This window comes from Drosophila santomea, chromosome 2L (genome assembly GCF_016746245.2).
Source record: "Drosophila santomea strain STO CAGO 1482 chromosome 2L, Prin_Dsan_1.1, whole genome shotgun sequence".
NCBI classification, from domain to species: domain Eukaryota; kingdom Metazoa; phylum Arthropoda; class Insecta; order Diptera; family Drosophilidae; genus Drosophila; species Drosophila santomea.
In genome coordinates, this window is record NC_053016.2 from 3,723,915 (window position 1) to 3,736,240 (window position 12,326).

The window sequence follows — 12,326 nt, forward strand, 5'->3', positions numbered from 1 at the left end:
TTAATTTGTTTATTTAAATGTCATCGTCTGATTGGATCTGATTGAATCTTTTTCTATCAAAACAATTAACCAGAAACATGCCGGTAGCCTTGGCATTGAGCTTTCATGTGCTCTGGTTGACTTACCAAGGATCCATGGCTAATAATTAGTACGTGTAGAACTACGGCTCTCAGCATGATTTATTTTGTGAGTACTAGGCGCTTAGAATATCACCATATTAATGGTACATAAATGGACTGCGTTTTCTGCTTTTATACGTTTCTCTAGGCGCTTATCAATTTCTTTGTTGTTTTGGTTTTTTTCTGCTTGGAACTATATAAATAAAACTTGATCAAAGATAGCCTTACTTAATATATAATAGTACTTAATATTTATAAGCAGTTGTGTCAAGCTAAATAATAATGTGAAATTATTAAATATTTTTGAACAAAATAGTAGAAGAAATTCGAGTTCTCTTTTTATTGTTGTCCTGCAGTGAATTTTAATTTTGAAAATGTTTTCTACATCACTCATACGCAGTGTTGCATTTGGGCGCCTCACTCAAGTGAATGTCAGAGCAAAAGACAATGGAAAGAAAATGGAAAATGCAGAGTGGCAGTGCGCATGCACTCGATACGGAGATGAAAAACAAATTCACATCCCTCCAGAGAGAACGGAGCATGAAAATGCCATCGGTGTTGGTGCGGTTTGTTCGGATTCCTTTTCAGTTTGTAAAATCGCCTCGAACGGTTCGGAACGCGCGCGCGAAGAGATCGGACGGCCAACTCCCCGGAAAGAAAGAAAGTATTAGTGGAAGGAGGCGCCCCCACCAGGAAAACGAGTGTAGTGTTGTAGTGAAATAGTCCTCGGCTTAGTTAACCCCTTTTTGGTTTTTCGCAATTTTCACCAAGCCCCAAAACATTGGCTTTCCCGTGTTTCTCCGACTTTTCCTGCGACCAGACTCCCCAAAAATTCCCAGTATCGGAACTATGTTTATGGGCAGAGCGCAACGAGGCCGCAGGATGAGAGAATAGGTGAGAAATCGGAGAAGGCGGGACAGGAGAGTATGGATATGAATATTGATATGAATGTGGATATGGTTTTCTTCGACGGCGAATGGTGGCTATGGGGTATACGAGTATATTGCTGGGCAGGTTGGAGGAGTACTACTTAACATAGCCTTTAAAGTCGATCCTGTGGTGGCGGACAATAAGGAAGTTTGTGATACACCAAAAACGGAAAAATCGATGCGTGCGCGACGACAACACACACGTGTATGTGCTGCTGGGTGTGTGTGTGTGTGTATATCAAGTATACGCCAAGTTAACCGAGGAAGGCAACTTCATACCACAACAAAAACACGCTACTTACAAAACACTCCTGACCTACTGTGTGTGCACCACCCCTTCCCTGCCCTTCCCTTTCCTTTCCTTCTCATTTCCCTTTCCCTCAGCCATTTCCCAGTTTTTCCCCCCAGGAGGCAGTTAAGCCACCTTCTAACTACTTTACTTGCGTGTAATGTTCTTTCTGGGGGAAGGAAAGTCGGTTAAAAAAAAAAATCGTTGGTGGTAAGAAAAAAGCCGAAACCCATTTTAAATACTTCTGGTTGTGGCCAAAAATTGTGTGTTTTCTAGGGGAGCTTACAAGTTTGCCCCCGCTCATTAGAAGTGAATAAATAATGCGGCTAAATATATACGTATATGTGAACCATATATACACCATATACGTACTATATACACACACTTTAAACCCATGAATATTAAGCTAGAGTTTGGCAATCCCGAAACGGCAGCAGTGTGTGTATAACATAATCATTAGCATTAATTGCAACTGAATTCCACCACTTTCCCGGACAGGAAAACTGCCCTCAGCGTGTGTTTGGCTTGTTTGTTTTGTTTATAAAGCCTCATGAAAATTGTGTGTGAGTTGTTTTGTATTTTTATGGCGCTGATTCGAAAATCGAGAATCCAAATTGAGGGGCAGCCAGCCGGCTGCGAGTAAACACCAAATGGACAACGATGGGAATCGACAACAGAAAAAGAACAGCCGGACAGACAGGGACGGGCGGACAGTTGGACCACAGAAGTAAGACGGACATGAGGCTGTTGCTCACTCTGTGTACATGATGTGCACACAGTCTTGGCCAACATAATAGTCACCTTTCCGACAGCAAGTGCCATCACTATACATATCCACAAAGGCGAGGAACAAACTTGGAGTTTTTAAATAACCTATGTCAAAAAGTATGCAAAACGGAATCTTTCTGCATATTTGTCTTTGAGAAACCGTAAAGAAAAAGTACTTTATTTATTATTATTTCCTACTGAATTTTGGTGGTAAAGCCGTTTCCGGAACTATGCTTTTGACCGCTGCTGTAGCGGCGAGTACCCAGCACCCAGATACATTTGTATCGGTGCGTGCGAGAGTGTAAACAATGCAGCGCCAAAACTAAATATTGTTTAAGAACAAATATTTGCCTTTTGTGCAAATCACGAAAGGCAATTTCATTATTCCGTTACGTTCAGCTCCTTTTATTTTTCTTTTTTTTTATTATATACCAAAATATAGTCTTCTTCGTGCCACTCTCCTGAATTGATGACGCTATCGATGATACGGTTCAACTATATTTAGTCAGATCTGGGAAAAAGGGAAAATAATCATTGGTGGGATGCGCTTCACGAGCTGCTAATGGGTCAATTCAATCGAATCGAATATTATTGCCTATTTTCCAAATAAATGGCCTTAGTTTGAGCGTCGGGTTTGTTGATTCTAAAAATTTATGCGGCGTAGAAGTACTCGCTAAATAAAGTGAATCCAGGCATTGAATCATCGGATGCATACATCAATTTATAAAACGACTGACTTTTACCTATTCCATCCGGCACACTTTACTATAATACATAACTGAATCTTTTTGATTTGGCTTTGGCATAACTGATCCATGTTCTTTATCTTATAAGTAAACAAATTCTATAAACCGAAGAAGTGCGAAAGTTGGCCCCGCATCTGAAATGATATGAAATATTTGAATTTCGCAATGATTTGTATATCCCAAATATTGATTTAGAATCAATAATTTGTTTGCCTTACTTTTGAAGGCGAGGTCAAGTGATTTGATTGGTAATATCTTTAATGATTAATTATACGTTATTATAACACATTTTTAAAGTAGTAAGTGATGAAATGTTTCCCCAAAATATATTACATTTTCCATGGACACCCACTACATTAGTTGTTCCTAAAAATAGTTGTGCGTGCGTATATAAAAGCCGTTGTGGATATGCAGCACATGTGTCTGGGTCATAAACTCATAATTACGAACCATTAAAATAAAGGGATCCATACGTCTTCTTAATATGAATGTGTAATTACTTCACGAATACCCCGAAAACTTTCCATACCAAATATGGCTCTTGTGCCTTCAATCAAACTATAACAAAAATTTTAAGTCAAGTTATAATAATTTTCGTCCTTTTTATTACAGCGGCATGTTGTCCAACTCAGCCCCAACATAGTGAGTAGCTCGATTGCAAGGATCAATGGATCAATGTTCCTAACATCTGGCCAAATATTTTGCAGTGGTGGTCCGAGGTCCTGAGACCTGAGACCTGATCCCCATTGGGTGCCGAAGAGTGGATCGAAGTGGTGCCTTGAAGGAGTGGTACGCACAACTGCATAAATCGTGGGCAAGGACAACGAAAAGCATTCAGGTTGGATAGCAAAAAAAAAGCAGAACAATAAAGTCTCAATAAACAATAGAAAACATAAGCCCACACAAAACACACTCACCCACAAAGTATTAAGGTTTTCAAAGCACCTCACATAAAAAAAAACACAAGAAACTGAAACGCAAACTCAGTTACACTGAAACATTACTTTATTTTTAAAATCTTAATTTAATTAACAAAATATTTACAAAAAAAAGCCTCATTTTGATTGGTTGGCTTTGGAGCCTTTGATTCAGACAATGACTTATATACCTAAAAAAATGCAACACTATGCGCATGCAGCCATGAATCTGATCAACATGGACTCGGAGAACCGGGTGGTGCTCAATGTGGGTGGCATTCGGCATGAAACGTACAAGGCCACACTGAAAAAGATTCCGGCTACGCGATTATCGCGACTGACAGAGGCCCTGGCCAACTATGATCCGATACTGAATGAGTACTTCTTTGATCGGCATCCGGGCGTCTTCGCACAAGTGCTCAACTATTACAGGTACATATACATATATCAATCACATTCCTATATATTAATAACATTGCAAAATCGCACAGAACTGGAAAGCTGCATTATCCCACGGATGTGTGCGGACCGCTGTTTGAGGAGGAATTGGAGTTCTGGGGCCTAGACTCGAACCAAGTGGAGCCCTGCTGTTGGATGACCTACACACAGGTAAGTCCCATATTACAATCGAATAATCCTTAAATTAATGTCATTTTGTATTACTTGCAGCATCGCGACACCCAGGAAACCCTAGCCGTACTCGATCGTCTAGATCTGGATACGGAAAAACCGTCCGAGGAGGAACTGGCACGCAAATTTGGCTTCGAGGAGGACTACTACAAAGGCACCATATCCTGGTGGCAGGAAATGAAGCCGCGCATTTGGTCCTTGTTCGATGAGCCCTACAGTTCCAATGCAGCCAAGGTAAGTCTATAAGCTCTATAGAGCTTTTCCTTTAAATATTGTAATGATAAGCATTCTATATTTATCAAAATCTTTCATCATTTCCAAATAAAATTGCACTTGTCAGAAGAAACACTTTAATTCACATTTCAATTAAGTTATATGCATGCTGAGCAATTTTCCGACTGAGTGAAGAGAACACCCACATAAAATTGCACTTTAAAAGCATTTTAATAAGTAATTATATTATAGTTGAAAATACACAGACGACAAGACATCTATTTTTAATTCAAGTGAATGAACCAAAACATATAACGACAGTTATCATGGCAAAAAATTGTTATAGATACAAGATTTATTTAATTATAATATTTTGGACAAATCTCGCTTAACTTCTAGACTATTGGCGTGGTTTCGGTGTTCTTCATCTGCATTTCGATCCTGTCGTTCTGCCTGAAGACCCATCCCGACATGCGGGTGCCCATCGTCCGGAATATTACAGTGAAAACTGCGAATGGAAGTAATGGCTGGTTTCTGGACAAAACGCAGACCAATGCGCACATAGCCTTCTTCTATATCGAATGCGTGTGCAATGCCTGGTTTACCTTTGAAATATTGGTAATTAATTACAAATCTTACAAACTGCCAGTTAAAAACCTGCAATTAATCTCATAACCCTTTCAGGTGCGCTTTATCTCATCGCCGAACAAGTGGGAATTCATCAAGTCATCTGTTAACATCATAGACTACATAGCGACGCTTAGTTTTTATATCGATCTAGTGCTTCAGCGGTTCGCATCGCACCTGGAGAACGCTGACATCCTCGAGTTCTTCTCGATCATCCGCATCATGCGTCTGTTCAAGCTGACGCGTCACTCGTCCGGACTGAAGATCCTGATCCAGACGTTCCGTGCCTCGGCCAAGGAGCTAACCCTGCTGGTGTTCTTCCTCGTCCTGGGCATCGTGATCTTTGCCAGCCTCGTCTACTATGCAGAACGCATCCAGCCGAATCCCCACAACGATTTCAACAGCATACCGCTGGGCCTGTGGTGGGCCCTGGTCACCATGACCACCGTCGGCTACGGTGACATGGCCCCCAAAACCTACATCGGCATGTTCGTGGGCGCCCTCTGCGCCCTAGCCGGCGTACTAACCATCGCACTGCCAGTGCCCGTCATCGTCAGCAACTTCGCCATGTACTACTCGCACACGCAGGCCAGGGCCAAACTGCCAAAGAAGCGGAGACGAGTGCTTCCCGTCGAGCAGCCGCGGCAGCCCAGACTGCCAGGTGAGTGGCAGTCATATAGAATACCTTCAGTCATAACCAATATACACAAGCTATCTCATCTCATATATCTCATCATTTCAATAGCTTAAAGTCACCTCAAATGCATACGTATATATTCCGAACTTTTGATTTACTGTAATTACCTCAATATATCGTAAATTACGATTAATGCGAATATAATGAAAATGGAATCGTTTTTAGTAAATTCAGCAATGAGGCGTGTTTACAATATTGTGTAAATTAGTGAGACAAATGAGGGAATAAACCAGTTGCGCAAACATTTTATACAAATATCTGGGATTATTGCAATACCTCAATAACTACTAGATAGTTTTTTCTTTATCTTCATGCCAATAACCATGATTGTATCTTCCAGGCGCACCTGGAGGTGTCAGTGGCTGTGGCACCCCGGGCTCGGGTCCCCACTCCGGTCCCATGGGATCCGGCGGAACTGGACCACGTCGCATGAACAATAAAACCAAGGACCTGGTCAGCCCCAAGTCAGGTGAGTCTTTGAGTGTCCTTAAAGGAGTTACAACACACTGATTCCCGCAATCCAAGCAAAATGCAAGCCAAAGCTAAAGCCACCAACAAAGTATAATACAAAGTCCAAAAAAAAAAAAAAAACCAATTGAAACAAACTGAGCTTCTAAAAGGCACCGCCAAAAACCAAATGTATTCCACTAAAAGTACAAAGGACGAGCAAGCCAGCTAATACAAAGCAAACAAGTTCTTAACCTGTCTTTAAAAGCTCGCACAGCTGCACCCTCAGTTGAAAAGTAATCGAAGTTCAATGGATTAACTTTGCAATACACAACCCAGTAATAAATACTCGTTATCCTTTGTGCCGTCTCGCAGTTTCTCCCGGCAAATGAATATTAATAGTGAAAGATAGTAATGTAAGAGCCCAGTAAATGCAAATCTTTGACCCATTACGACTCCTGATTTTGGGTGCGCTTCTCCTTTTGGCTATACTATATCCATTAATTAACATATCATTCGTCGTGTACGTGTATATATGTACTCTATGTAATTACCATGCATTTAAGGCTTCTTTATTCATACTCCAGTTTTCTCAGTTTCAAGCTTAGCTTTAATTTGACGCAAATCATTCAAAGGGACTTTAGTGGTGTATCATGGAGTTCGAGTGCAAACTCGATGGGAATGTAAAAAAAAGAAATTATTGTTAATAAAATATAACTTCTATAAAGTACCTTATTTCTAGAGAAAGTTCTGAGGGCATTAGTTACCTTCTCTTAATTCCTTTTACATACCTATCGATCTACAAATAACCTGAACTCCAAGCGTAAAGCCAAATATTCAAGTCATTTCCATATCATAATGTAATAAGCAGACCTTTACTTTTTCTTCATACATCGAAGGCATACTTGTATATTCAAAGTCATCGCCCTCCAATCAGTTTGGGATGTACTTTATTCCATTGAGTCAGCAAAATACAAGAATATGTATCGCAATATATATATATATATTTTTTCCCTTTCTTCAATGATTTTTATACCCAGATACGAGACTCTATTTTATATATGTACCTATTTCAACCATTGATTTTTGATATCTATGCTCCAAATACTTTCGTTTACTTTAATATAATTTCATTTTATTGATAAACGATCCAATCCAAACCCCAAAAATCTTGTAAATAGATGAATATACAACAATGATTGGCAAACCGCGAGATGGCAAAAAGAGCAGGCTGCTCTAAGCCAACAAACACAACAGCAACAACAAGAACCACGATACGACAACAACCACAAGCACAACAGAACCAGCTGAAGAACCAATATTCCCCCAAAATACCATTACTTCCAAACTAGAACTTGCAATGAGAGATGATGATGATATTTTCCCATATAAGAATTTGGCAAACTGATCAATCAGAGTAAACGAAGGAAAAGTTGAGAGAAACCGAAAACGCAACCCAAGGACTGGATAAAGATCATATAGCGGATATAGACCATATCGGATCGTGGTACGTGGATCGATGGCACACTTTCTGGATGCCAAATAGCCATAGATACATACATATATGAATACCCGTATGGTTACTTTGAATATGGACGACGTCTGCTACTGATATCTACTGTTACTACTACCACTCCAACCTGCTATATAATCGTATATATAACTACAATATGTAATTTTCTACGTGTTTTCCTCTCTCTCTCTATATATTTCTCCACCTATCTTTATATAAATTATATTATATTACATATATATCGTGTACGTGTTGTTCTTCAGTTCTGGCTCGTTCGTTTCTTCGTTAGAAGTGTATAAGATACTTTATACTATATACTATATTCAGATCTGTAAACGTATCCTCTCTCATTCTCTGTGTGTGCGTGTGTAACTTTGTGACCTTTTGTTCTAGTCTAATTGCCCCGAATCAGAGTTCCCTTAGCCATGTAATTGATTGAAAAACTTGGAATCTACTTTGTTTTATCTCGAACTCTTGTATTTCAGATATGGCCTTCAGTTTCGACTAAAACAGAATACAGAACAGAACCAGAAAGATATTTTGTAATTTGATAAGCCAGCTCAAGACACAGTATAAAAAAAAAAACTAAAAAACAAGAAAAACTCGGCAACAAAATCGAAAAAAATCGAAACAAAATCAAAACGAGACCTCAGTTATATACGAAATGTAAAGAAATAAGAAATCCCCGGTTCGTTCATCTATCATCTAACTATCAGCTAACCAAAACTCGGACTCTGCTGGGCGGGTGTGTGTTGGTTAAGAAACCTTTATTATCTACCCCTAATAACCTCCAACTTTCTTGCTCTCTTCCAACCCAAAAAAAATCCCCAACTAAAAGTGTCAAATAGTTGAAAAACTTGGAAACTAGTTCGTAGCAAGCAGAAACTCTAGAGTTTAGAGCCACCTTCCAAATCCGATTTCCCAGCATTTCCAGCATTTGATTCTACAAAGTTTTACCCCCTCCACTCTGCCTGAGTCCAACTTATCCAACCGAGCGGAAATCTTTGCCAAACGTAGTTTGCAGATATTGTATCTAGCCTTATGTGTGTATTTATTTGCCGAGCATGCTGCATGTGACCCGATTTTGACCCGAGTCTTGGAGTGTGATTAGTGTTTCCATAGTTGTGTGTGATGTTTGTAATCATGTTCGTGTTACACTTACCCCGTCCCAAGAAAACCACCACCACCCCTCGTATATCGTAGTAACCAAGTGCACCCAGTAATATACCATCAGCAATTTTGAAAAAAAAAAATAAGCAATCAAAGTTGCATCCCACCTTGCCATATGAAAAAAAAAATCAAAGTTGACCAAATTTGGAAACTCCAGCTTGACTAACCGACTTAATGAAAATAATACTTATTTCTCTCTCTCTTTTTCTTTCTCTGTTTTCTCTCTTACTCATCCTGGACTTCCCACTGCTATCTCTATCTATTGTTTCCGGCTATATAAATCCACCTACTCCACCTACTTCCTATCCACCCGAAACCGAAACCGAAACTGATAATCCTTTCTGTGGCGGGGTTAAAACAAAAAGTTGCTCAACTTTTCGCAGGTCCGCTGGGCGCAAGCATTGTGGCCATGAGTCCCAGGACAATGTTGGATCTCAATCCTGCCCTGGCGATGGGCAAGCCTACGTTTCAGCCCCGTATACCCACCCCCCTGGCAGCCACACCCCCTCCCCCGGCCAGTTCAGCTGGGGGGCTGACGGCATCCGGAATTGGAGCTAGTGGAGCCACTGGAGCCACTAGTGCACCACAACCAGCGGCACCACCACCCAGCATTGCGGTGTCCACCACCGCGAGTGTGGGCAAGGATCTGGGCATCTCGACCACCACCACCACGGCCCAGGAGACCAGCAAGAAGGCGTTCCTCTAAGGGAGCAGCCTGGCCAAGGACTCAGCCACCTGCTATTTATCCACGATCCCCATATCCCCCAATAAGCAATATCTATTCGATGTCATACAGAGCCTTCGCATACGTATTCACTAGAACAAAGATGATGTGTTTCAGAGTTGGCAAAAGGATCCTAACCTATCACTGATTATCACCGATTATAGATCGTCTTTGTTTCCCCCATATCACTCACTGTATTTCGCAGAGAATCTTAAAAAATCAACTCGAAAAATATCGAAATGAATATCATATATTCACCAACGAGTCTACAATGGATCAGAATCAGTTGGAGATCAACCTTAAATCAAATATCAATTGTGATGCTATATTATGAAAAGTATTCTTTGATTTCAAAAGAGGTTTAGGATATTACTCTATATAAGCATTTTGACTGTTATTATATATTAGTTGCTAACGTTTATTTATCGAATGCTATATATTCTATAACTTATGTCTCAAAGAAATGAAATGGCCAATATTAAAGCAATACTTTGGTTCAAGACCAGTTAAAAAAACCATTCTAAAGATGATCTTTTTGTTTAACCCAGCAATAAAATATGTTTTTAACCTAATGTAATTGTATTCTAATAATGATCTATCCATCTCTGATACCTAGACTCGCAATTTGTGTTTACCATATCACGACATACCTATCAATATCGAACCTAAGCATAACATTAGCTAAATATAGATAATCCAATTGCTTGAAGCCAACATTTTACCATCGAGAGTTAACCAAGACAGAGCCGAAACCATGTTCTTAACCATACAAAGTGTTTTTACCGATTGCAAGCTTGCTAACGATCCATTTTCTATATAAGCCATAGATATATTAAATCGACAAGCAGTGTATATAATCCTAAATGCTTTACAACTCGGTTTGCCAGTTCCTTATGCGTTGTGTAAAGACTCGACTGCCCGTCAGTTCTCGTGGGGCAGTTCGGTTGAAAGCTTTAATTTGATATATTTATAGAGGGGGACTCCAACTCAAACGCGGTTTGAGAAGCTTAATTAAACAGAAACCAATCAAAGAGTACATATACATTTTTAAAATTCATTCGAGCCCAGCGCACGTGTTGACTTCAACTTTTTCCCGAATTAAAAATAGGAAAGGTGCTGCTGGTTTCTTCAACAGAAGACGCCAAAGTTTTCCGGGGAAAAGTTGAAGCCGAAGAAAAAGAAAATTTTCCAACTGTTGGCACTTTTCGCTCATCACTCACTCACAAGCTGGGATTACTCGGTAAGTTGGCAGTAAAATCGCTTCTTATATTTTTCCAACCCAAAAAGTTGGCTCACATATCAACAAGCTAGGGAACCTTAAAGAAAATTTCCAAAAATTCTGCCAGTTAAAATGCAAATTATTTCTATAAAATTTTGTTTGGCTCTCCGCAAGCAACGAGTATCCTGAGTAAATGCAAAACAAACAAAGAATCCAGAAGCGGCAGGGAATTTCTTACAGTTCCTTTCAGTTAACTTGAATTTGTTGAAAAAGTTTACAAATTGCTGTGGGGTTAAGTGGGTGGACTTAGCCCAAAAACTCACTGGGTTGGTTAAAAGAAGCAAACAGGTTAGCAAAATTGTTTTTCCCCAATTTTCCTCTGATTTCACTTGCGCAAGTCATTAGCTAATTCTCTTGTACATTTTGAATATATACGAGTATATATATAAATTTATCACTCTCAGCAGTCATTTTGCCCACATACTTGTAAGAATAAACATGATAATTACTGAAAACAAACAATGGAACAAAAACAAGCGAAATAATAAGATGCAAAACTTAAGCAACATTAAGATCGAAGATGGGCAACAAATAAACGAAGTTTGGGTAACATTTGTTAAGTTTTTATAATGAACAAAGCATTAATAATAATTGAATTAATATTAAATATTGCAAGCTATAGGAAATGGATACAAACAATTGTTTATATCGTTTCGTTTACTCGCTATGATTTCGATACAGTTTTTTAATTGTATAGTTAAGCAAATTGTATACTACTTGAACTAAACAAAACAAATTGTTCTCTCAATAATTATTGAACAAAGAAAAATAAGCTAATTATATATACATTTATATATATAATTGAACAAATAAATATATGAATTTAAAAAAATAAAATGCAATAAAGAAATCTATTGAACACCAAGCACACGGAATTTATTTAGGAAATTGTGGATTTATTTAAGTAACGAAAATATTATATTATTATATTAAATTATATTATTTATAGCTTGAACATTTTAGCATTTTAAGTTGTCACAGTTTGGATACTTTTATTACTCCACCTTTGCTGAGTATCATCGACTTTTAAATTTGTTTCTATGCTCTTTAAAATTCCACTCTGTGTGGCGCTTTGCACACCACTTTATTGACAATTTCGGCATTTGTTTCGATTTCATTACCAATTGCTATTGCAATAACAGCTCAAACACTCGGGCCAACAAAGGCGAAAACAAAAGCGAAGTAACGCTTTGTCGCCCTGAGGGCCTGACCTTCAACACTTGGTGCAAGATAAAAGAGCCATGTAGGCGAATGGCTC

General features: G+C 39.0%; 1 protein-coding gene across 8 annotated transcripts; it reads left to right on the top strand.

Moving 5' to 3' along the window:
• The first annotated feature begins 721 nt into the window (after positions 1–721).
• Positions 722–11,829, top strand: LOC120446864 (potassium voltage-gated channel protein Shaw). Of its 8 annotated transcripts, none has more exons than XR_006356471.1 (11): positions 722–1,013; positions 3,464–3,493; positions 3,559–3,689; positions 3,990–4,200; positions 4,260–4,377; positions 4,438–4,632; positions 5,011–5,229; positions 5,296–5,899; positions 6,276–6,404; positions 7,564–7,889; positions 9,449–9,576. XR_006356471.1 is itself a non-coding variant. In XM_044005878.1 (10 exons), the coding sequence occupies exons 4-10, from the start codon at positions 3,992–3,994 to the stop codon at positions 9,769–9,771; spliced, it is 1,815 nt and encodes a 604-aa protein (XP_043861813.1). In that variant the 5' UTR covers positions 722–1,013; positions 3,464–3,493; positions 3,559–3,689; positions 3,990–3,991; the 3' UTR covers positions 9,772–11,828. The 8 variants fall into 8 exon arrangements, 5 of the variants coding, with proteins under 5 accessions (XP_043861813.1, XP_039484003.1, XP_043861815.1 ...); XR_006356470.1 differs by having other exon boundaries at positions 9,431–9,537; XR_006356469.1 differs by lacking the exon at positions 9,449–9,576 and adding an exon at positions 8,381–9,065.
• Positions 11,830–12,326: the final 497 nt, after the last annotated feature.

What these genes read in the sequence shown, in the direction of transcription:
- LOC120446864 (XM_044005877.1), top strand. Translation starts at nt 3,947, where the DNA reads ATGACTTATATACCTAAAAAAATGCAACACTATGCGCATGCAGCCATG. An exon ending in GTTGGATGACCTACACACAG is followed by an intron (nt 4,378 to 4,437) that starts GTAAGTCCCATA and finishes TATTACTTGCAG; the next exon opens with CATCGCGACACCCAGGAAAC. An exon ending in CCTGGTCAGCCCCAAGTCAG is followed by an intron (nt 6,405 to 9,430) that starts GTGAGTCTTTGA and finishes TAAAACAAAAAG; the next exon opens with TTGCTCAACTTTTCGCAGGT.